Below are 23456 nucleotides of genomic sequence, written 5' to 3' on the forward strand. Positions count from 1 at the left end.
TTAATTATTATTATTATTCTCCCCTAAAACGCATCGTGCAGACCAAACCGTAAGGGCTAGAGACTTGACACTTTGCCACATGGTAGCCCAAAAATCGAGGAGAGCTTATCAAATTATGACCCCGATTGGCCAATAGGGGGCGCTACAGCAATCAAAAGTGCAAAATGGCTCATAACTCCTAAACCGTTTAGTCCACACTCAAGTGTCTTATATCATTGGAAAGCTGAGACCATGGCGAACAAAACGTATATCTCCGATTTTATTTCCGTCTGGAAAAATTTTCCGCCATTTTGAATTTTGTCGAAAAACTACTTTTGCGAACTAGTCCCTGGTTTTTTGACCAATCGGAACCAAACCAGTGCCAAAATGTTTTCTGTAGTCTGAAAATCAATATTCATTGAAAAAAAGTTGAAATTTCGATTCACGGAAGATAAGGGGATTCAAAATGGACGCTCAGGGCGGAGCCTATTTTACTAAAAAGACTATAACTCAATAATGAAATGAGATATCTCCACCAAACTTGGTACACATGTGTATGGGCTCAATTTGAGGTCACGATAAAAAAATCGCGACGATTGGCCACTTGGTGGCGCAATAATGTGAAAAAAACCTGCAAATAGCTATAACCATGCGACTGCTACTCCGATTTACCTGAAAATTGGTATGCAGTGTCTTGGCCCAAGGTAGCATGTATGTCTCTGAGGATATTGGCGTATCTCAAAAAACATGGCCGCCATTGGCCAATGAAGTTTGAGCACCTATTAGACAAGGTTATCGGAGGCCGATCGGAACGAAACTCTGTGGGCATGTTTGACTCATGGTCCTAGAGGTCTGTAAGAATTTTGAAAGAAATCGGCCACTAGTTGGCGCTAACGAGTTTTATGGCTCTGTAATCACGTGGTGTTGCACACATCGGCAAAATATGCATATCATTTGATAGATCTCCTCATGCTGAACAACTTTGCCTCTTGAACCAGTGCTGTCAATCAAATCGTTAATTAAATATTTGCAATTATGTTAAAAACCTACTTTTGCAAACTAGTCCCTGGTTTTTTGCCCGACCGGAACAAAACCAGTCTAGTACAATTCTATAGACTCTCTAGATAAATATTCATTGAAAAAAAGTTGAACTTTTGCATTTGAAAGGCTATAACAGGGCCAATTAGAAAAGAGGCGTGGCAAAATATACTCAAAAGCCTATAAATCCTAAGGGAAAACTCAAAACTTCACGAAAATTGTTGGGTATGTGTGGCATACCATGCTAATGAAGCATGCAACGTTTTACAAAGATCGGAGTATAGGTGGCGCTATAAGTGTTAAAAAGCTTTAAAAACCATGCATTTCCTATGGTAAATTGCCCATATTGGCTGTAAATGGACTTTTCCATCTATTATTTTAGTGTTTAAAATCTTGCTAAATAAAACGTAATGTCTTTAATGCCTATGTGCTTAAAAGGCCTTAAAGGCTTGAACCCCGCTAAATGCTGCTTGCAGCTTTAATTATTATTATTATTATTATTATTCTCCGATAAAACACATCGTGCAGACCAAACCGTAAGGGCTAGAGACTTGAAACTTTACCCGAAGGTAGTCCAAAAATCGAGGAGAGGTTATCAAATTATGAGCCAGATTGGCCTATAGGTGGCGCTATAGCAATCAATTGCGAGAAAGGGCTCATAACTCCTAAACCGTTTGGTCCACACTCAAGTGTCTTATATCATTGGAAAGCTGAGTCCTTGGCGAACAAAACGTATATCTCCGATTTTATTTCCGTCATGAAAAATTTTCCGCCATTTTGAATTTTGTTGAAAATCTACTTTTGAGAACTAGTCCCTGGTTTTTTGACCGATCGGAACCAAACCAAGGTCAAAATGTTCTCTGGTGTCTAATTATCAATATTTATCAAAAAAAATTGAAATTTTGATTCATTTTTGCTAAGGGGCTTCAAAATGGACGTTCAGGGCGGAGCCTATTTTACTAAAAAGGCTATAACTCAAGAAGGAAATGAGATATCTTCACCAAACTTGGTACACATGTGTAAGGGCTCAGTCTTTGGTCACGATAAAAATATCGCGACAATTGGCCACTTGGTGGCGCTATAACATGAAAAAAACCCCAAAACGGCTATAACCACACGACCGCTAGTCCGATTGACTTGAAAATTGGTATGCGGTGTCGTGGCCCAAGTTCCCATGAATGTCTATGAGGACATTGGCGTATCTCAAAAACCATGGCCGCCATAGGCCAATGAAATTTGAGCACCTATTATGTTTATGGCTCTGTAATCACGTGGTGTTGCATACATCCGCAAAATATGCATATCATATGATAGATCTCCTCATGTTGAACAACTTTGCCTCTAGGGCCATTGCTGTCAATCAAATTGTTAATTAAATATTCGTAATTATGTTAAAAACCTACTTTTGTGAACTTGACCCTGGTTTTTTGCCCGATCAGAACCAAACAAGTCTAGGACAGTTGTCTGGACTCTCTAAAACAATAACTATCAAAAAAAAGTTGAACTTTTGCATTTGGATGGCTATAACAGGGCCATTTAAAAAAGAGGCGTGGCAAAATACACTCAAATGCCTATAAATCCTAAGGGGAAACTCAAAACTTCACGAAAATCGTTGGGTATATGTGGCATAACATGCTGATGAAGCATGCAATGTTTTAAAGAGATCGGACTATAGGTGGCGCTATAACTGTGAAAAAGCTATAAAAACCATGCATTTCCTATGGTAAATTGCCTATATTGGCTGTAAATGGACTTTTCCATCTATTATTTTAGTGTTTAAAACCTTGCTAAATAAAACTTAGTGTCTTTAATGCCTATGTGCTTAAAATGCCTTAAAGGCTTGAACCCCGCTAAATGCTGCTAGCAGCTTTAATTATTATTATTATTATTATTATTCTGCCGTAAAACTCATCGTGCAGACCAAACCGTAAATGCTAGAGACTTCAAACTTTGTCAATAGGTAGTCCAAAAATCGAGGAGAGGTTATCAAATTATGAGCCAGATTGGCCAATAGGTGGCGCTACAGCAACCAAAAACGCGAAATGGCTCATAACTCCTAAACCGTTCATCCTAAGGGTCAAGTGTCTTATATCATTGGAAAGCTGAGACCATGACGAACAAAACGTATATCTCCGATTTCATTTCCGGTATGCAAATTTTTCCGCCATTTTGAATTTTGTCAAAAACCTACTTTTGCAAACTAGTCCCTGGTTTTTTGACATATCAGAACCAAACCAGTGCCAAAATGTTCTCTCTAGACTGAATATCAATAATTATCAAAAAAAAGTTGAAATTTTGACTCATGAACGAAAAGGGGCGTGGAAATGAACATTTAAGGCGGAGCCTATTTTACTAAAGAGGCTATAACTACAGCAAGAAATGAGATATCTTCACCAAACTTGGTACACATGTTTATGGGCTCAGTCTTTGGTCACGATAAAAAAATCGCGACGATTGGCCACTTGGTGGCGCTATAACATGGAAAAAACACAAAAAGGGCCATAACCACGCGACCGCTAGTCCGATTGACTGGAAAATTGGTAAGCAGTGTCTTGGCCCAAGGTACCATGTCTGTCTATGAGAACATTGGCGTATCTCAAAAAACATGGCCGCCATCGGCCAATGAAATTTGAGCACCTATTAGACAGGGTTAACGGAGGTCGATCGGAACAAAACTCAGTGGGCATGTTTAACTCATGGTCCTAGAGGTCTGTAAGAATTTTGAAAGAAATCGGCCACTAGCTGGCGCTAACGAGTTTTATGGCTCTGCAATCACGTGGCGTTGCACACATCGGCAAAATATGCATATCATATGATAGATCTCCTCATGTTGAACAACTTTGCCTCCAGAACCATTGCTGTCAATCAAATTATTAAATAAATATTTGCAATTATGTTATAAACCTACTTTTGCGAACTAGTCCCTGGTTTTTTGCCCAATCAGAACCAAACCAGTCTAGGACAATTCTCTGGACTCTCTAGATCAATAATTATCAAAAAAAAGTTGATTTTTTGCATTTGGATGGCTATAACAGGGCCATTTAGAAAAGAGGCGTGGCAAAATACACTCAAAAGCCTATAAATCCTAAGGGAAAACTCAAAACTTCACGGAAATTGTTGGGTATATGTGGCATAACATGTTGAAGACACATGCAAAGTTTTATGGAGATCGGAGTATAGGGGGCGCTATAAGTGTTAAAAAGCTTTGAAAACCATGTATTCCCTATGGTGAATCTGTGTAATCAGGTGGGGTTAAAACAGCCACGTAATATGCATATATTATGATAGATCTTCTCATACTGAACAACTTTGCCTCTATAACCAATACTGTCAATCAAATCTTTATTTAAATATTCACAATTATTTTAAAAACCTCGTTTTGCAAACTAGTCCTAGGTTTTTTGCCTGATCGGAACCAAACCACAGCAGTATGATTCTCTGCACTCTCCTGATCAATTCATATTTAGACTTTATAAAGTCATTATTATAATATTTAAAATCACATTTTGTCAGTTTATCACTTCATTTCACCTGATATCTCTCAAATTCATTCAGTGCTTAAAAGCCTTTCATGCAAAAGGTGTCAAATGCTTAAAAACCTTAAATGGCTTGAACCCCGCTAAATGCTGCTCGCAGCTTTAATTATTATTATTATTCTGCCGTAAAACTCATCGTGCAGACCAAACCGTAAGGCCTAGAGACTTGAAACTTTGTCAATAGGTAGTCCAAAAATCGAGGAGAGGTTATCAAATTATGAGCCAGATTGGCCAATAGGTGGCGCTATAGCGCAAAAAACAAAAAAAAGTCACTATTTTGCTTATATCTCAAAAACCCATTGTCGCACAATCAAGTGTCTTACATCATTGGAATCCTTGGCTCAAGCCGAACAAAAAACATAGGAGGTATTTTATTTCCGGTATGCAAATTTTTCCGCCATTTTGAATTTTGTCAAAAACCTACTTTTGCGAACTAGTCCCTGGTTTTTTGACATATCAGAACCAAACCAGTGCCAAAATGTTCTGTCTGGTCTGAATATCAATAATTATCAAAAATATGTTGAAATTTTGACTCATGAACGAAAAGGGGCGTGGAAATGTACATTTAAGGCGGAGCCTATTTTACTAAAGAGGCTATAACTCAAGAAGGAAATGAGATATCTTCACCAAACTTGGTACACATGTGTATGGACTCATTCTGAGGTCACGATAAAAAAAACGTGAAGATTGACCACTTGGTGGCGCTATAATGTGGAAAAAACATGATAATAGCTATAACCACGCGACCGCTAGTCCGATTGACCTGAAAATTGGTATGCCGTGTCTTGGCCCAAGCTACCATGTATGTGTATGAGGACATTGGTGTATCTCAAAAAACATGGCCGTCATAGACCAATGAATTTTGAGCATCTATTAGACAAGGTTAATGGAGGTTGATCAGAACGAAACTCAGTGGGCATGTTTGACTCATGGTCCTAGAGGTTTGTAAGAAATTTGAAAGAAATCGGCCACTAGTTGGCGCTAACGAGTTTTAAGGCTATGAAATCACGTGGTGTTGCACATATCCATGAAATATGCATATCATATGATAGATCTCCTCATGATGAACAACTTTGCCTCTAGAACCATTGCTGTCAATAAAATCATTAATTAAATTTTCGTAATTATGTTAAAAACCTACTTTTGCGAACTAGTCCCTGGTTTTTTACCCAATTGGAACCAAACCAGTCTAGGACAATTCTATAGACACTCCAGGTCAATAATTATTGAAAAAAAGTTGAACTTTTGCATTTGGATGGCTATAACAGGGCCATTTAGAAAAGAGGCGTGGCAAAATACACTCAAAAGCCTATAAATCCTAAGGGAAAACTCAAAACTTCACGGAAATTATTGGGTATATGTGGCATAACATGTTGAAGACACATGCAAAGTTTTATGGAGATCGGAGTATAGGGGGTGCTATAAGTGTTAAAAAGCTTTGAAAACCATGTATTCCTATGGTGAATTGCCTGTATTGGCTGTAAATGGTATTTTCCATCTCGTTAATCAGGTGGGGTTAAAACAGCCACATAATATGCATATATTATGATAGATCTTCTCATACTGAACAACTTTGCCTCTATAACCAATAGTGTCAATCAAATCTTTATTTAAATATTCACAATTATGTTAAAAACCTCGTTTTGCAAACTAGTCCTTGGTTTTTCTTGCCTGATCGGAACCAAACCACAGCAGTATGATTCTCTGGACTCTCCTGATCAATAGTTATCAAAAACATGTTGACCTTTACACTTTGGGTAGCTATAACAGGATCATTTAGAGAATAGGTGTGGTAAAACATGCTCAAAAGCCTATTAATCCTGAACGAAAACTCAAAACTTCACAAAAATAGGTGGTGTGTGTGTGTGTGTGTGTGTGTGTGTGTGTGTGTGTGTGTGTGTGTGTGTGTGTGTGTGTGTGTGTGTGTGTGTGTGTGTGTGTGTGTCTGTCTGTCTGTTTGTCATTCAAGCAAACAGCACTTCCAACATGCTACACATGCTAGCAGTGATTAGCTAAGTGTTAAATCAGGCAAAAAACATAGTAAGAACTCTATAAACATTATAGTAACCATCTGTGACAGCTAACAACTGCCTAGCAACACCATAACAACCTAGCAACCACCTAGCAACATGTTTATCATGTTAGCAAAGTAAAATAGTAATTTTGTCATACAATTGATTAACATTGTTCTATAATTCATATTTAGACTTTATAAAGTCACTACTATAATATTTATAATCATATTTTGTCAGTTAATCATTTCATTTCACCTGATATCTCTCAAATTCATTCAGTGCTTAAAAACCTTCCATGCAAAAGGCGTCAAATGCTTAAAGACCTTAAATGGCTTGAACCCCGCTAAATGCTGCTCGCAGCTTTAATTATTATTATTATTATTATTATTATTATTCAGCCGAAAAACGCATCGTGCAGACCAAACCGTAAGGGCTGGAAACTTGAAACTTTGTCAATAGGTAGTACAAAAATCGAGGAAAGGTTATCAAATTATGAGCCAGATTGGCCCATAGGTGGCGCTATAGCAATCAATTGCGCAAAATGGCTCATAACTCCTAAACCGTTTGGTCCACTCTCAAGTGTCTTATATCATTGGAAAGCTGAGACCTTGGCGAACAAAACGTATATCTCCGATTTTATTTCCGTCATTAAAAATTTTCCGCCATTTTGAATTTTGTTGAAAACCTACTTTTACGAACTAGTCCCTGGTTTTTTGACCGATCGGAACCAAACCAGTGCCAAAATGTTGCCTGTAGTCTGTATATCAACATTCATTGAGAAAAAGTTGAAATTTCGATTCACGAAAGATAAGGGGATCAAAATGGACGCTCAGGGCGGAGCCTATTTTACTAAAAAGACTATAACTCAAAAATGAAATGAGATATCTTCACCAAACTTGGTACATGTGTGTATGGGCTCATTCTTTGGTCTCGATAAAAAAATCGTGACGATTGACCACTTGGTGGCGCTATAATGTGAAAAAAAACATGAAAATAGCTATAACCACATGACCGCTAGTCCGATTGACCTGAAAATTGGTATGCAGTGTCTTGGCCCAAGGTACTATATAAGTCTATGAGGACATTGGTGCATCTCAAAAAACATGGCCGCCATCAGCCAATGAATTTTGAGCACCTATTAGATGGGGTTAACGGCGGTCGATCGGAACGAAACTCAGTGGACATGTTTGACTCATGGTCCTAGAGGTCTGTAAGAATTTTGAAAGAAATTGGCCACTAGTTGGCGCTAACCCAAAAGGGAAGCTCAAAAATTCACGAAAATTGTTGGGTATATGTGGCATGACATGCTGATGAAGCATGCAAAGTTTTAAAGAGATCGGACTATAGGTGGCGCTATAACTGTTAAAAAGCTTTAAAAACCATGCATTTCCTATGGTAAATTGCCTATATTGGCTGTAAATGGAATTTTCCATCTATTATTTCAGTGTTTAAAATCTTGCTAAATAAAACTTAATGTCTTTAATGCGGTTGCTAAGGGGTGGAAAAAGAATGTTGTGGGCGGAGCCTATTTTACTAAAAAGGCTATAACTTAAGAAGGAAATGAGATATCTTCACCAAACTTGGTACACATGTGTATGGGCTCATTTTTTGGTCTCGATAAAAAAATTGCGACGTTTGACCAGTTGGTGGCGCTATAATGTGAAAAAAACAACGACCGTTAGTCCGATTGACTTGAAAATTGGTATGCAGTGTCTTGGCCCAAGGTACTATATAAGTCTATGAGGACATTGGTGCATCTCAAAAAACATGGCCGCCATCAGCCAATGAATTTTGAGCACCTATTAGATGGGGTTAACGGCGGTCGATCGGAACGAAACTCAGTGGACATGTTTGACTCATGGTCCTAGAGGTCTGTAAGAATTTTGAAAGAAATTGGCCACTAGTTGGCGCTAACCCAAAAGGGAAGCTCAAAAATTCACGAAAATTGTTGGGTATATGTGGCATGACATGCTGATGAAGCATGCAAAGTTTTAAAGAGATCGGACTATAGGTGGCGCTATAACTGTTAAAAAGCTTTAAAAACCATGCATTTCCTATGGTAAATTGCCTATATTGGCTGTAAATGGAATTTTCCATCTATTATTTCAGTGTTTAAAATCTTGCTAAATAAAACTTAATGTCTTTAATGCGGTTGCTAAGGGGTGGAAAAAGAATGTTGTGGGCGGAGCCTATTTTACTAAAAAGGCTATAACTTAAGAAGGAAATGAGATATCTTCACCAAACTTGGTACACATGTGTATGGGCTCATTTTTTGGTCTCGATAAAAAAATTGCGACGTTTGACCAGTTGGTGGCGCTATAATGTGAAAAAAACAACGACCGTTAGTCCGATTGACTTGAAAATTGGTATGCAGTGTCTTGGCCCAAGGTACTATATAAGTCTATGAGGACATTGGTGTATCTCAAAAAACATGGCCGCCATCAGTCAATGAATTTTGAGCACCTATTAGATGGGATTAACAGAGGTCGATCGGAACGAAACTCAGTGGACATGTTTGACTCATGGTCCTAGAGGTGTGTAAGAATTTTGAAAGAAATCGGCCACTAGTTGGCGCTAACCCAAAAGGGAAGCTTAAAAATTCACGAAAATTGTTAGGTATATGTGGCATGACATGCTGATGAAGCATGCAAAGTTTTAAAGAGATCGGACTATAGGTGGCGCTATAACTGTTAAAAAGCTTTAAAAACCATGCATTTCCTATGGTAAATTGCCTATATTGGCTGTGAATGGACTTTTCCATCTATTATTTCAGTGTTTAAAATCTTGCTAAATAAAACTTAATGTCTTTATTGCCTATGTGCTTTAAAGGCCTTAAAGGCTTGAACCCCGCTAAATGCTGCTTGCAGCTTTAATTATCCTTGTTTTCGCATCGCCCGGGTGAAATCTCTTTTTTTTTTCACTCCGAAGACTTTTGCATTTTACAACGGATGAATCTCCAGTTGTCACTGTCGTTTGAACCTTTTTGGATCCGCCATCAAATTGATTCATATGCTTGAATTTCCCGGTGAAATACACCAGTACCACTGGAATTAAAAATATTATTACAAGCTTACTGCTGTAAATCGAGCTACGGTAAGCAGATCGTTTTGAACACTGGCTGGTTATGTACTTGCTCAAAAATTTATTTTGTATCATTTTTAACCCAAAAAGGTTACGGACTGCAGCTTTAATAAATTAAGAATTTGACATATGACATGATTAGAAAGTCTTCGCCTTTATAAAGGTAAAAAGAAGTACAAATAGCCCTCCATATTGGTGGAGGTTATTTAAAAACTATAAAGCAAAGGATGTCCTTAGGCTTGATACAAAAATTTAAAAATCTAATAAAGATTCCCTAGTATGCCCAGTTACATACCTGGCAAATGTGTCCTTTAGGCAAGCAGGCAGTTGTTCCATCTGCTTAGAAGTTGGCTACAGTTATCCCAAATTATGAATCTGTAGATAAATTAAATTTGAGATGCCAATTAGCATCCTTCCGATTATATCTAAGGTCGCAGAAAAATGGGTAGCTAAGCTTCTGAGTTCCGACTAATAATCAATCAACTTTATTTATATAGCACTTTTACAATCATGATTGTGTCAAAGCAGCTTCACAGTGTCAAACAGGACAACACTGCAACAAAATTTGATTTGGCTGTACAGTCGTTCTGGAGAAAATAGTGATGTTATCAGCTTATTTTAATTTATCAAAGCGACAATGTTGTTAGATCAGTATTATAGTTTATAGAATTTAATTAAACCTAATTCATAAATTTTATTTGTATATTTAGTTGAATAACTTTGATCATAATTTTAGTGTCCTCAACTGAGCAAGCCAAGTCAAAGGCGACAATCTAAATAATTGGCTGTACTTGACATCCAGTGGAGTTTGGTTTTCCTAGTATTATTCAACATACTCAGTGAAGTATTTATTTGTTGAAAAAGTCAAAGTCTGTGTGTTGGTGCTGTCTTTTTTAGATCCAAAGGTTGCATTTTGACACTGTTGACCATCAGGTTCTTTTATATAAACTGACAAATTGAAATTTTGAAATCATATATTTTGAAGTAAGGAATAATGTGTGTGGCAGAAAGTTTTGACTCAGATCAAATCCGCCTTTTGCCGAACTTACTCTACTCCCTTTTCCCACCCATATCGGATCGGAAAGGCATTTATTTTCAATAAAAAGGAAGAAATATTCGAAAAGTGGGAATAAAGTGTTTAAAGTGTGTTTAAAGGTCCCATGACATTATTGACATTATTAACATTAATAAGTTAATAAGGCTTAGTTTCCCTCTGCCTGTCTATAGTCCACTAGTGGCTAGAAATTGCGATAGGTGTAACCAAGGCCTGGGTATCCTGCTTTGCCTTTGAGAAAATGAAAGCTGAGATGGGCCATTCTTGACTATTCCCCATATGACGACATATGGGGCATATTCAAGAATGGCCCATCTGAGCTTTCATTGAGCTTTCATTTTCAAGGTTACTTCCCCTTTCTCTGCTTTGCCTGTCCAGAGAATTTGGAGAACATGGATTCAGTTTATTTTTTTACATTTAATTCAGTCGCAATGTCAGCACAGGCTTTACAAACAGACCTTTACAATATGGATTCGACAGCACTGCCACAAACAGTTAGTAACTGTGTTCATTAATGCCTGATCTGTGATCAGTGATTTCTGATGTGTACTAATTATTCAAGTTCACACAGACTTTCTTTCTAAATAGTTTAATACTGTTTATGCATCAGTGAATCAAGCCAGTGACTGAACGAACAACTTTACTTTGTATCTCTTAGTAGCATGAAACAAATGTTATTCAAATTATGATTAGACTACAGAGAGTGATCAAAGAACACTCTCTTTATAATATTAACAGCTGTCAATCACATGTTGCGAGTATCAACAAATGCAAATGCAAAGATGTCAGCCAATCACAACAGTGGGCATTTACACTGAAGTCGGTGTCACAGCAGACAGAGTGTTTAAGCCGAAGGGCTAAAATCAGGATAGAAAAATGCCTTTTATTTCTAAATTATGACATTTTATGATGTAAAAACTATACTAACAATATAAGTACACCTCAGGAAATATTATGAAATATTTTTAAAAATCCAGATCATGGGACCTTTAATAATAAAGTGTTCAGGGTTAGGGGTAAGTGTAGGGAGGGCTTTATTGTCCTAATAAGACGCCATCCATTTAATAATTTTAATAAAATTTACACACTGTTGTATGAGCAATATCACACTTGTAGCCATGCAATATGGCTGTGTGATAGGGGTGTAATGGTACACAAAACTGACAGTTTGGTACGTATCTCAGTTTTGAAGTCACGGTTCGGTATAGTGGTTTTAAAAAATTGTTTTTTATTTATTTTTATTCCACAGTGGTTTACAGAAAAACTTGTCTGCCCTTTAAAAAACGTTTAGTTATAATTTAATTAATTTAAGATTATGTTTATATACTACAGAGCCCTTGCACATTAATATAAAAGTAACAACAGAGCTCTAACTATTAGCATAAATTTAGTTGCTATTTATTTTTAGCTAACTCTCATACGCTTCATATTAGGCAGTTTTTGCATTAACTTCTGAAACTAATTATTATATATCTTTTTTTCAATTCGTTGTTGACAGTAATTTCAGTGGCTGTCATATTCATGACATTTATTTAAAAATACATTAAATAATCAAGATATCACTAACAGGTTAAGTACAATATAATGAATGGACAGGCTAATACAGTGCATATATTTAGTAAAAGAGTTCATTTCTCTAGTGAACTAACAGCTGGGGGCTCTGAATGACTACTGAGGTTAATGTGATGCTATGAGACATTGTTTACAAGCTATTTTATTGTCTTTCTGCGATTGAAACACTGAGCGATTACACAACATAAATGGTTCAGTAAGTTGTGATTTATCCTCAACATACCTTAAAGGGTTAGTTCACCCAAAAATGAAATGTATGTCATTAATAACTCACCCTAATGCCATTCCACACTATAAGACCTCCGTTCATCTTTGGAACACAGTTTAAGATATTTTATATTTAGTCTGAGAGCATATACAAATGTATGCACACTATACTGTCTATTTCCAGAAAGCTAATAAAAACATCATCAAAATCCATATTTGACCTCAGTTTGTTAATTAGAATCTCTTGAAGCATTGGAAAATACATTTTGGTCCAAAAATCACAAAAACTACAACTTTATTCAGCATTGTCTTCTCTTTCTGGTTTGTTTTCAATCCTCAAATAAAGATTCAAACAGTTATGAATCAACGGATTCATGAGTCGGATCCGAATCATGAATCAATATGCTGATTCATAACCGTTTGAATCTTTATTTGAGGATTGAAATAACCCTTTAAGAAATGTTAATTCATTCATGTTTATTCTTTATGAAGAGATGATCGCGTTCACTCGCGTGCCTTGCCGCCCTTTGAACTGACTCGCCTAGATAGGCCTACGGTGATCTCACGTCACATTAAAGAGCGTCAAAACGGCATTTATCGTTTGAATTTCATGATAACATGAACTGAATACTTGCTTGTGTGGAAACTCGGATGAAGTGTGTTCCGCGCTTAAAACAAGCCGACTGTTAATTGTTAAAGATTGCATTCAGAACCGTTTGGTTAAATGACGTCAGAAAATAAAATCAGAAACAACAACAGTTTCTTTAAAAAATGTTTGTGCAGAACTACTTCCTTCCACCACGGATTCACATCTCAAGTTGACAGTTTGACAGTTGAGCCTAAGCCTTTATTACAGTACTAATTCTAAAACTTAACTTTAAAACTTGTAACGAAGGAATAGATTGACTAAGTGTGTATTACCTGCATCTGATATAGCATTCATTCTTCAGGTCAATGTCCATAACATTATAGCCATACAAGTATTTGAATGTCCAGATTATTAAGGAAAAAGCTATATCTTTACATTATGTCTTAAAAGATCCTTGTGTACAACCAGTCACTCATAAAGATAGTCTTTGTCGCCATCTAATTATTTAATAATGTAACTGCTACTGAAGTTGACTATTGCAATCACTGACCCTTCCTCAATACCAAATTCAGCATATTTATATAAAATATTTATTGAACAAAAATATTAAAATTAACAACAATAGTCATTATAAAAGACAATAGAAAAAAAAAAACACAAACAAACAATTCAGTAAACGTAGAAAAAGCGACGCTCTAATAGGCCAAATAGGTCAAATATAGCCTAAATATAGGTTTATAAATTTTAATTTCCCCTTAACCAAAATTTATTTACTCTGGAACATGTAATAGGTTAATAAGACATATATTGCCGAAATTAATAATATATTTTGGGATGCAAGCGGTGATACAGGTCCGGTGCTTATACTGGGTGAATATCGCATGTCTGGGAAATGGTCTCAACCAATCAGATTTGAGAATATTGCATATTGTGTAATGTACAAGAACACTGAGGTGCAAATAGTATCTGTAAATTACTATTTACACTTACTGAAAAAAAATGCTATTTTACATAGTATTATAAATAGCCACAGCCACAAATGCACCTAAAATCATTTTAAGGTGGGAAATATTGTCCCTTCATGGAAAAGGTGTGACTGTAGTCTAAGTGGAAGAGTGTGGGGTCCGCAGTAGGATGTTAAATGTCTCAAGGGATACAAAACGAAGTTTGGGAACCATTGTTATAGATCAATCTGTTCATGTTTCAAAAAAAAGATACTTTGTCATTTGTTATAATTTGTTGTTTGTTAATGATAAATCAGTATCATACAATTATTTAGTGTGGGACTAACCTTTTTTTTTTTTTTAAATACATTTTAAGAATTTAGAATGTTTTACAGGTGTGCTTTTGTAATTTGTATGTATTTGTGCTTCTCAGTGTTCACCAAAAACCTGTGCAGTCAGATGTCGGCCATAAGCGGCCCGCTGCTGCAGTGGCTGGAAGATCGACTGGAACAGAATAAACAAAGTATCATCAAACTCCAGAAAGAGAAAGAGCAACTGACACAAGCACTGGCTTCATTATAAGAAGAATGATAGGAAGCAATTTTTTTTGTGTCTTTTCTTTTCTTTTCTTTTCTTTTCTTTTCTTTTCTTTTCTTTTCTTTTCTTTTCTTTTTTTCTTTTCTTTTCTTTTCTTTTCTTTTCTTTTCTTTTCTTATTCCTTTGTTTTTCCACTGAAAGCTTTGGCTGGGAGATCTAAGACAGGATGTCTGTACTTCCATATTTTGTGATCTCAGTGCATATCTAATACTGTCTCTCAGTGCTTCCAAGCAAATATTTGAATTATGAATCCTCTTAGTGCTGTCCTACTCTTTACATTCTTTTGTAATGTTTAAACTGATCCATCAGCTTACACACATGCACACATGTACACAATGAACACCCTAAAACGACAAAAAATGCAGATGTTCTTAAAAAGGTGTTTCATTAATGTTCTGTAATAGTTATGGATATTATTACTGATGCTATTTCTTAAATGAGCTGTAAATCCCTGAATGTATAAACATTAAAGTGTAAATACCTGCACCGAGTATTTCTTACTTTTATCTTTCTTAACTATATTAAAAAAATTGGGAATCAAAACTATAACACCTTATACTCTGTAATACTTTGCACGAATCACACTCGCACCCAGCTATATTCATTTTTCGTCATCTACATGCTGATTTTCAGTCTAGACTGAATGTTTCTGTGAATGTCAAGTAGCCCCAAGGTTGAACAGTCTGGCACTTAGACTATAAGTAGAAAAGGTGTGATTAAAAAAAAAGAGCTTTTTTAGATGAAATGCTAAAATGAGAATTTCAGTTGACAGCTTGAAAGACCTGAAACTGTTTGAACTGTTTGTCTTGCACTTATCTATAAGATGAGAAACACTGGTGCTGACTAATCTTACCTAAATGTGTTCATATAAAACCAGTAACATACTGTAAAAACACTTTTTATGACAAAATATGAATCTAACTGAAAAACCAAAAGGATAGATGTTTTATGTCTTGTCACTAGGTGGCACTTGTGCTCTTGTTGAACTGCAAACTGTGTTTTTATTGAACAGAGTCTCTTTAGATTGTGAAACTGGTCAAGCAGACTGACAGAATACTAGCAATGTATGCAGTTTATTTGGCATGCATGATTTTACAATATTGAGGTGTGCAATTCTAATAAATTCCAGACAATCAATTCTTGCTATGAGGGAATCATAAAGTGTTATTTTCCATACTATATTGCAAAATGGATACTTATGGTCCTAGATGCTAAATGGTCAGTAAAAGATAATATATTTATTTACTGTGAGGAAAACATCACTGCGCAACACCTATAGAGAACTGTTAAGCTTAGTTAATAGGTCAGGGACTATATCCTCTAACGGAATTATGCTAAATATATATTTGTACATGAGGAATAATGATACAATTTTGTGTCTTAAATATTTATGTTGTATTTACTGTTGTATAAAAGCAATAAGACACTCAAGGCTGGAATGCATACTCATTTAGCAAGCGGTTGTGAGTGCAGTTTCTTTATTCAAAGTGATTATTTTTTCTTTGAATTCGAGCTGTGTTTTGATGCCACATTAATGGCTGTCTGAAGCAATCTCACATTGCTCTTACAGTTACAGTGGTTTATAAAAATGGCCCTTCTGCAATACCATTCTCAGATAAATTCATACTTTTACAGCATTTTTGTCCTCGAGAAATGAAACCTCAGGCATTGAACCAGGTCTCTAGATATTGTCTGAAAGTGCAAATGCTCATTTAGAATAAATACCCCATATTTACAGTGCACAGTGGACCATAAAGTTATACCATTTTGTATTATGGCAAGGCCTAAAACTCCACTTAAACAGAATGTCTTGTATGTGTGTAAAAGCACTCATCCTGGAACTGGAAGCAAGCAGGTAATATTAAGGCTGTGCTCTGAGACTGATGGAGAGAGCGAAGACATCTCCCCCCCTTGCGTATCAGCATAGTGGTTATTACCCCTGGCAGAACACTGCCATTTATTTAGTGTGAAGGCAAGTTGACTGTAAACCTGAAGCCTCTATAAATCTGGAACGGTGTGGGTGGGGGTTGGGGTTGTCTATGTAAGAAGTGAAGAGGACAGAATTTATGAGTGTTTGGAGGGCATTCTGTTTGATGAGATTCCTAAGGGACCTTGGGCCCTTGGATATATTTATGGCAGAGGGGCCAATGAGGTAGTGGACAATGACGTCCCAGAGGCAGACAGTGTTTAATTAACACCTCCAAAATAGGCAGGACAGAGACAGAGATGCTGTCCGCAAAATAAGCTGGTGCTTTTGCTCTTGTGTTCTCTCTGGAATTATAAAAATCTGTCTCACTCTGTTTAAAAGCTGCTGTACGTAATTTATAGGATCTTAAGAGACATTTTCCTTCCCCGGTTCAATATGCAGAGACAACTATAAGAAGCTCGACTTTCTGACGAGTGCAAACTTAGGGATATCAGGAGGGTTATTGATTTGACAGACCAGACAGGGCAGTGAAGCAGTGTTTGCTAAACATGTTTGGAAACGATCATTAAAGGCACAATATGTCATTTTTGTAAGAAGAAGCTCTAAACAATGGGTCTCATTCACTAAGCATGCATACAAACATTTTCAAGAACAAATCACAATTCACTAAAGATTTATTAATAATAATGTCTAAATTTATGTAAAAATACAGTACAGAAGCAATCAAATGTATTTAAGATTTAATAAAATTTTATTATTTAATAATTTCATTTTATAATTATATATGGATTATTATTGTAGGATATGTAGTATTATATACTACAATTAATGCAATATAGTCATGTTATAAAGCAGTACAGAGTAAGCTCTTTTTGCGCATTTGTGGTAAACATACATCTCTTTTTGTAAGCTCTTTTTGCATATGTGTGGTTAACAACGTGTGGTTAAGAAAAGCTGCGTTATAGCTTCAGTGGTGAGGTTTTTCTGAATAACATGTAGGCTATGTACAGCTGGCTAATGAGAGCTCTGTAATCTGGGTCTTTATAAAAGGTGTTTATTGTGAGAACTGATGAGAATGCCACACTTGGCGTTGCTCAATATGGAATGTCAAAGCTACCAATATTAAAAATAAAGAAATAAATATACAAAGAAATGTAAAAAAAAAAAAAAAAAGAGCAAAAATAAATAAATAAATATATAAATAAATGTATAAATAAATATACATAGAAAAGCAAAAAAACTAACAAAGTGAATAATTATTTATACATTTATTTCCATATTTATTTCCACATTTATTTATTTATTTATTTATTTATTTTCATATATATTTATTTATTATTTTATTTATTTCTACATTTCTACATTTATTTATATTTTTATTTATTTCCACATTTATTCCTTCCTACACTTATTTATTTATATATTTATTTATTTATTTCTTCCTACATTTATTTGTGTGTCGGGTAATGAGGAGGGCGGGGTTTACCTCAGACATGGCAATCGAGCTCAGAGTAGGGGAGAGCAAAGCGTTGGGGCCACAGTGACACCATGTGGTGTGGCCGAAATACAATAAGTATTAGCCTACTGATGTTGATACTGTCTGTGATGAAGGACTTGGATATGTATATGGCCAAAATCTAATATCACGGGTTAAGTCATATCACCCTATCTTTAGCCTACTGTGTTGTAAAATGTCTGGGGCTAACAAATCACATTAAAGTGTAAATTACATTAAAGTGTAATTTAATTTTAAATGTAACTTTAATCGTAAAATGTACATAAACAATTAGACAAAAGGAGCAGAGGCCGACTGTGGCATTTAAGCATAATAAAAACAGTAATGTAAAATGTCCCAGGCTCTTGGGTCGCCCTGCTTCATACCACAGTAACGATAATAAAACTTTAATACATTTGTTCATCCATAAACATGATTTCTTCCAGAGTCCCGTCAAATTGCTTTCCATCGAAAAATTGTTTTTACCAACAATTTCTATGTGTACTGATAGTAAGCATAGATCTTAGACATACGTTTTATTTCACATCAGCTCTTTGAATCAATGACGGTTTGTTGAAAACAGCCAAGAGCTGAATGAACATGTTAGGGGCTGTTCACATCAGATAAGTATGATTTAAACTATGCCAATGCAATTCCACTAATGCCAAAATCATTTTCTAAGCAGATTATTGTGCAGAACTATCATTATTCATTGCCACTATCCTCAGCATGGATCCAAATAATAAGTCAAGTAACCTTTATTTATATAGCATTTTTTATAATAATGCCATTTGTTTCAAAGCAGATTAGCAGGAAAATAATGCAAAAGAATTTGATTCGGCTGTACAGCCACTCTGGAGAGACCGGTGATGTCATCCAATTCATTTCAGTTATAGTATATAGAGTCAATACAGGCAGATCAGTAATATAGTTGAATATTACTGAAGAGATAAAGTAATAGAATCAAATCAATCAATCCGTCAATCAACTTTATTTATATAGCGCTTTAACAATCACGATTGTTTCAAAGCAGCTTCACAGTGTCAAACAGGAAAATATTGCAACAAAATTAGATTTGGCTGTACAGTCGTACTGGAGAAAACAGTGATGTTATCAGCTTATTTTAATTGATCACAGCGACAATGTTGGCAGATCAGTTTTGTAGTTTATAGAATTAAATAAGACCTTATTAATTAATTGAATTAGTTAATTAAAATGGGTATAGAGGCTACTTGCTCAATAATAGCAATGTTAGTGCAATTGCATGTGATTAAAGTCTTGATATTTGTTACGGTTACTTACTAGCAACTTACTAGCATAAAAACTAACTAATAGCAAGACCAACCAGACTTAGTATTGGGAAGAAGTTTTTTGTTTTTTAGCATTTGTGCTAAAACATCTTTCTCAATGTTCTACCAGAAGCATTGTAAAATATCAAGGCAAACATGAGACATGCCTCTATATGTGTTGTAGCAGCAGTGGTTTTCTACAAAGCACAAATGTCAGCTTGCTTATTTTGCTCATGTAAACAAGGACCTATGCTTCTAACCACAGATCGAGATCGAGATCTGTCGTTGCAACCACACAAGTTTGTGATGCTGTTTGCGAATGTTTGTTGGATCTATGGTTTCAGGAAACACAGACTCGTTGAACTATGTTGATAATGACGGAACTTGCGACAATAGTTGGCTAACGATGCTTTTGGGAAATGCACAACTGGGCCATTGTTTTAAAGTATAATAATGGTCCAGATCACTAGTAGTCCTTGAAGAGTGACTAGGTACTTGAGTTCCTTGCCACTGTCGCCTTTGGCTTGGCTTCCTCAGTTGGGGACACTAAAATTATGATCAAAGTTATTCAACTAAATATACAAATAAAATGTATGAATTAGGTTTAATTTAATTCTATAAACTATAATACAGATCTGCCAACATTGTCGCTATATGATAAATTAAAATAAGCTGATAACATCACTGTTATCACATAAAGAAGGATAATTTTAAAGAACTACTAGTGAGCTGGACCATTATTTTAAAGATGTTTAAAACAAACATGTTTTTTTCATATTTCTGATGTTTGGATGTTTTTTCACTTTAAAAAATAGTCCAGGGGCCTTATTTATAAAACGTTGCGTAGATTTCATCCTCAAAGTGTACGTACGTACAAAAGGTAGATTTTGCATACGCACAAAAAAAATCTTATTTATAAAAGCATGTGTACGCCAGAACCTGCGCAAAAATCTCTTTATAAATCACAGCCAGCAGCAGATTGTGCTTATGTGCTTCTCCACCCTGACTCCCCCCTGAAATCACCATATAAGGAGCCTACAACGCATGGTTTTACTATGCATGACCTCATCTGGATATCATTTGCATGCATATTCCCATCCACGTGACACCATATTTAACACTGTCAAAGGTAAAAGACATTGAAAAATATTAGATACAGAATATAAATGCCATTTGTGCCTTACACATTACATTCCTTAATATCATTCAATAACCTTTTTATGTTGTAGAATAAATATATCAAAATATCCATAAAAACATAAATAAATAAAGTGTTATTTTAGGCTAATTAAAAATATTTCGTTAATTTCTATAGATGAAAACTCGTTCTCTTCTCATTCAGCCATTGGCATAGCCTTCCAGCAGTGCCAGTGCATCCATCATACAATATGCACTTAATTGTTGCTGCAGTAGGCTATTTATGTTTTCAGCGATCAGATTTAATAATTTACACCTTATACATTAATCACATAATGAGTGATAGGCCTACATCCATTTAAGAATGGAAGTGAAAGAGGTTAAATTTACGTACTTTCAGCATATAGTTCCTTTTATGTCTTTAAACTAAACATGCATGTATGTATCTTTAGGACCCATAATGGTGTTTTAATGTTATTTGTATTTTTTGTTGTAACCGGGACCTATGAGCAACTTGTAAATATTGAAATATGTCAAAGTACATTTTGCCATTTTGCAAAGGGTTAATTCCCTTTATCTGCAGTCAGTTCTTCAACTCACCATCAGTGTTGCCAAACTGCTTTGTCTTCAAAATGTGCGTACGCATGGGTCAGAGTTTGTGTATTGCATATTTTCATGTCAATTTTTTCTTTATAAATCCCACCTTTTGCGAAGGAACTGGCTTACGCATGTTTTCAGCCCCGTTTTGTGCGTACGCAAGCTTTATAAATGAGGCCCCAGATAACTAGGAGTTCCTGCAGCGTGACTAGGTAACACTTGAGTAATAAGTAAAATGTTAAGAGTAAAAAAAGACAATTGCTCACATCTCAGACAAGCTAATGTTTTGATTAGTAATTAATTAGTAATTCTGACATCTATTTGTCATAATGAACTTAATTCTTAATGATGACAATCTCATTCAGGAATTATTTATTACCTAATAAGAAACTATTTTAGTCCTAAATTCGATATTACTTACTGATTAGGTCAAATTGTTTCCATATTAGTGGTGTGTATGTACAAAGTGTTAATGTATCAATATAATTAATAATATACACTTTTATTGCTGAAAGTTGGTTTTGTTGATAAAATTCATGGTTTAGATAAATAGACTTGTATCTAACAAAAATGAAGCAGCACCAGGCAGGACAATGGTCCATTAATATAGCCCTGAAGTACTGATGACAATCTAAGTGGAAAACACTTTATTTGTATGGTTCCTTTTGGGGGCTTTTGTATGAGCACCTTTAATGGATCCAATAGGGGTAGAGGCAGCCTCATAAAAATGAATATAGTGAAAAGGAAGGATAGTCTGGCATGCTATTCTCAGGTTCAGTGGTTCATTTGAAATGGGCTTTACCAAGCAAATAAATAAAATATGTTTTGCTGTGCCAGGCACTTTTCGACAAATTAAACTCAATATAGCGGAACGCCCCATCTCAAAAAACTGTCTGTTTTTGTGGTGTTGTTGTGAAACAAAGAAGGGCTGAATAATGTCTTTGATTCTTTTACTGGCTTACTAAAAAGCTGCTATGCCGATGAAGGCACAGTTATATGCCTTTAATTGCAGTGTGTTACTGATAATATATTTTTTTTACATAATTGAGAATTACTCTAAAATATTTTTTTTGTTCAATTAAGAATAATTGACTTTTAAAGCTGTATTATTAAATAGCATAATGTTTCATCAACGGATAAGGTATATACAAGATATAAATAATACCCAAATAATAGGTGGGTTTTCATGGAGCACTGTAATCGGTTTAAAAGTCCAGTCCGAATGAAAATGTTCCAAATAAACAACACAATCGGAATAAAAATGCCCTAACCGAATGAAATTGTAATCGTTTTGAGAGGGGTGGGATAAACCTTTTCATAAACCGATCAAACGAAACAACCTGACCCAATTACTTTTGGGTGTGCGTCCTTATGTGACGTGATATTCAGCGCACGCCTTCACTACACACACTCATTCAAGCTGCTAGAGAGGACAGCGTTGACATTTCTGAAGCGGCAGACAAACTGTCAGAACATGTCACAAAATGATTCCGACTGAAAGTAAACCCCGGATCGGTTTATAAAACGTCTCATGCAAACAGTCCACTGAATTTTTCAATTGGAATGACAAAAAAGTGTGCGTTTAGGTGGTACTTGAGACTGGACCAATAAATTTGTTTCCCAACCTTTTTTCACCCTTTGAAAATGTTGAAAATGTTGAAGCGCCCTCTCACATACGTTACACTAGGGGTGGAACGGTACAGATTGCTCACGTTTCGGTTTGTATCATGGTTTTAGGTTCACGGTTTCGGTACGGTTCTGTATTTACTATGTTTAGGGAAAAAAGGGCTTCTGTCAAATAAAAATAAAGAAAATAAGAACAAATAACTTAATATAAGCAGCAGCACAAATAAATACATTGAGCAAAGATAATAATAAAATAAACAATGCTTTTCAGGTTTTTCAGGTAGGTCTAACAGTTTTTAGGTAGAGAAATTCAATAAAGTAATCAAATGTAAAATAATTATTTCATATTTTAAATTAAATATAATTTCACTGTTTAAATTAAATATTAATCCTTATAAAAGTTACACAAGCTTTTCAATCAAGAGCAGTGAGTGATGATGCATATCCTGCATTAGGTCTTAAAGGGGCAGTAGCCTTTACTGCTGTCATGTTTAATGTCAAACAAAAGATAAGGACATCTTTCTAGACTGTATAAAGTTCACTTAAGGCATATACAGACTATGTCTGTTTGGATACTAATCAAGATGGACATTTTACATATTTTTTGTGTGAGTTTGTCCATTCAAGCGCAAGACTTCAAAGATAACTCAATATTTGCGTCCTGTGAGATGAGCTCTCGGATGAGCATACATACATAAAGCATTATTTTCAAGTTACAACCCATATTAAAGATGTGTCATCAGATCGTGAGATGAACTGCGGTGTCCGTGCCG

General features: G+C 35.5%; 1 protein-coding gene across 1 annotated transcript in view; it reads left to right on the top strand.

Moving 5' to 3' along the window:
• The window catches only part of brcc3 (BRCA1/BRCA2-containing complex, subunit 3), a 78674-nt gene extending 63576 nt beyond the window's left edge, over positions 1–15098 (top strand). Inside the window, exon 8 of the mRNA XM_067423928.1 lies at positions 14449–15098. Coding sequence (XP_067280029.1) covers positions 14449–14597 — 149 coding nt within the window. The 3' untranslated portion in view covers positions 14598–15098. The remainder of the gene's footprint in view (positions 1–14448) is intronic.
• The last annotated feature ends 8358 nt before the right edge of the window (positions 15099–23456 follow it).

This window comes from Pseudorasbora parva, chromosome 18, assembly GCF_024679245.1.
Source record: "Pseudorasbora parva isolate DD20220531a chromosome 18, ASM2467924v1, whole genome shotgun sequence".
Taxonomy (NCBI): Eukaryota; Metazoa; Chordata; class Actinopteri; order Cypriniformes; family Gobionidae; genus Pseudorasbora; species Pseudorasbora parva.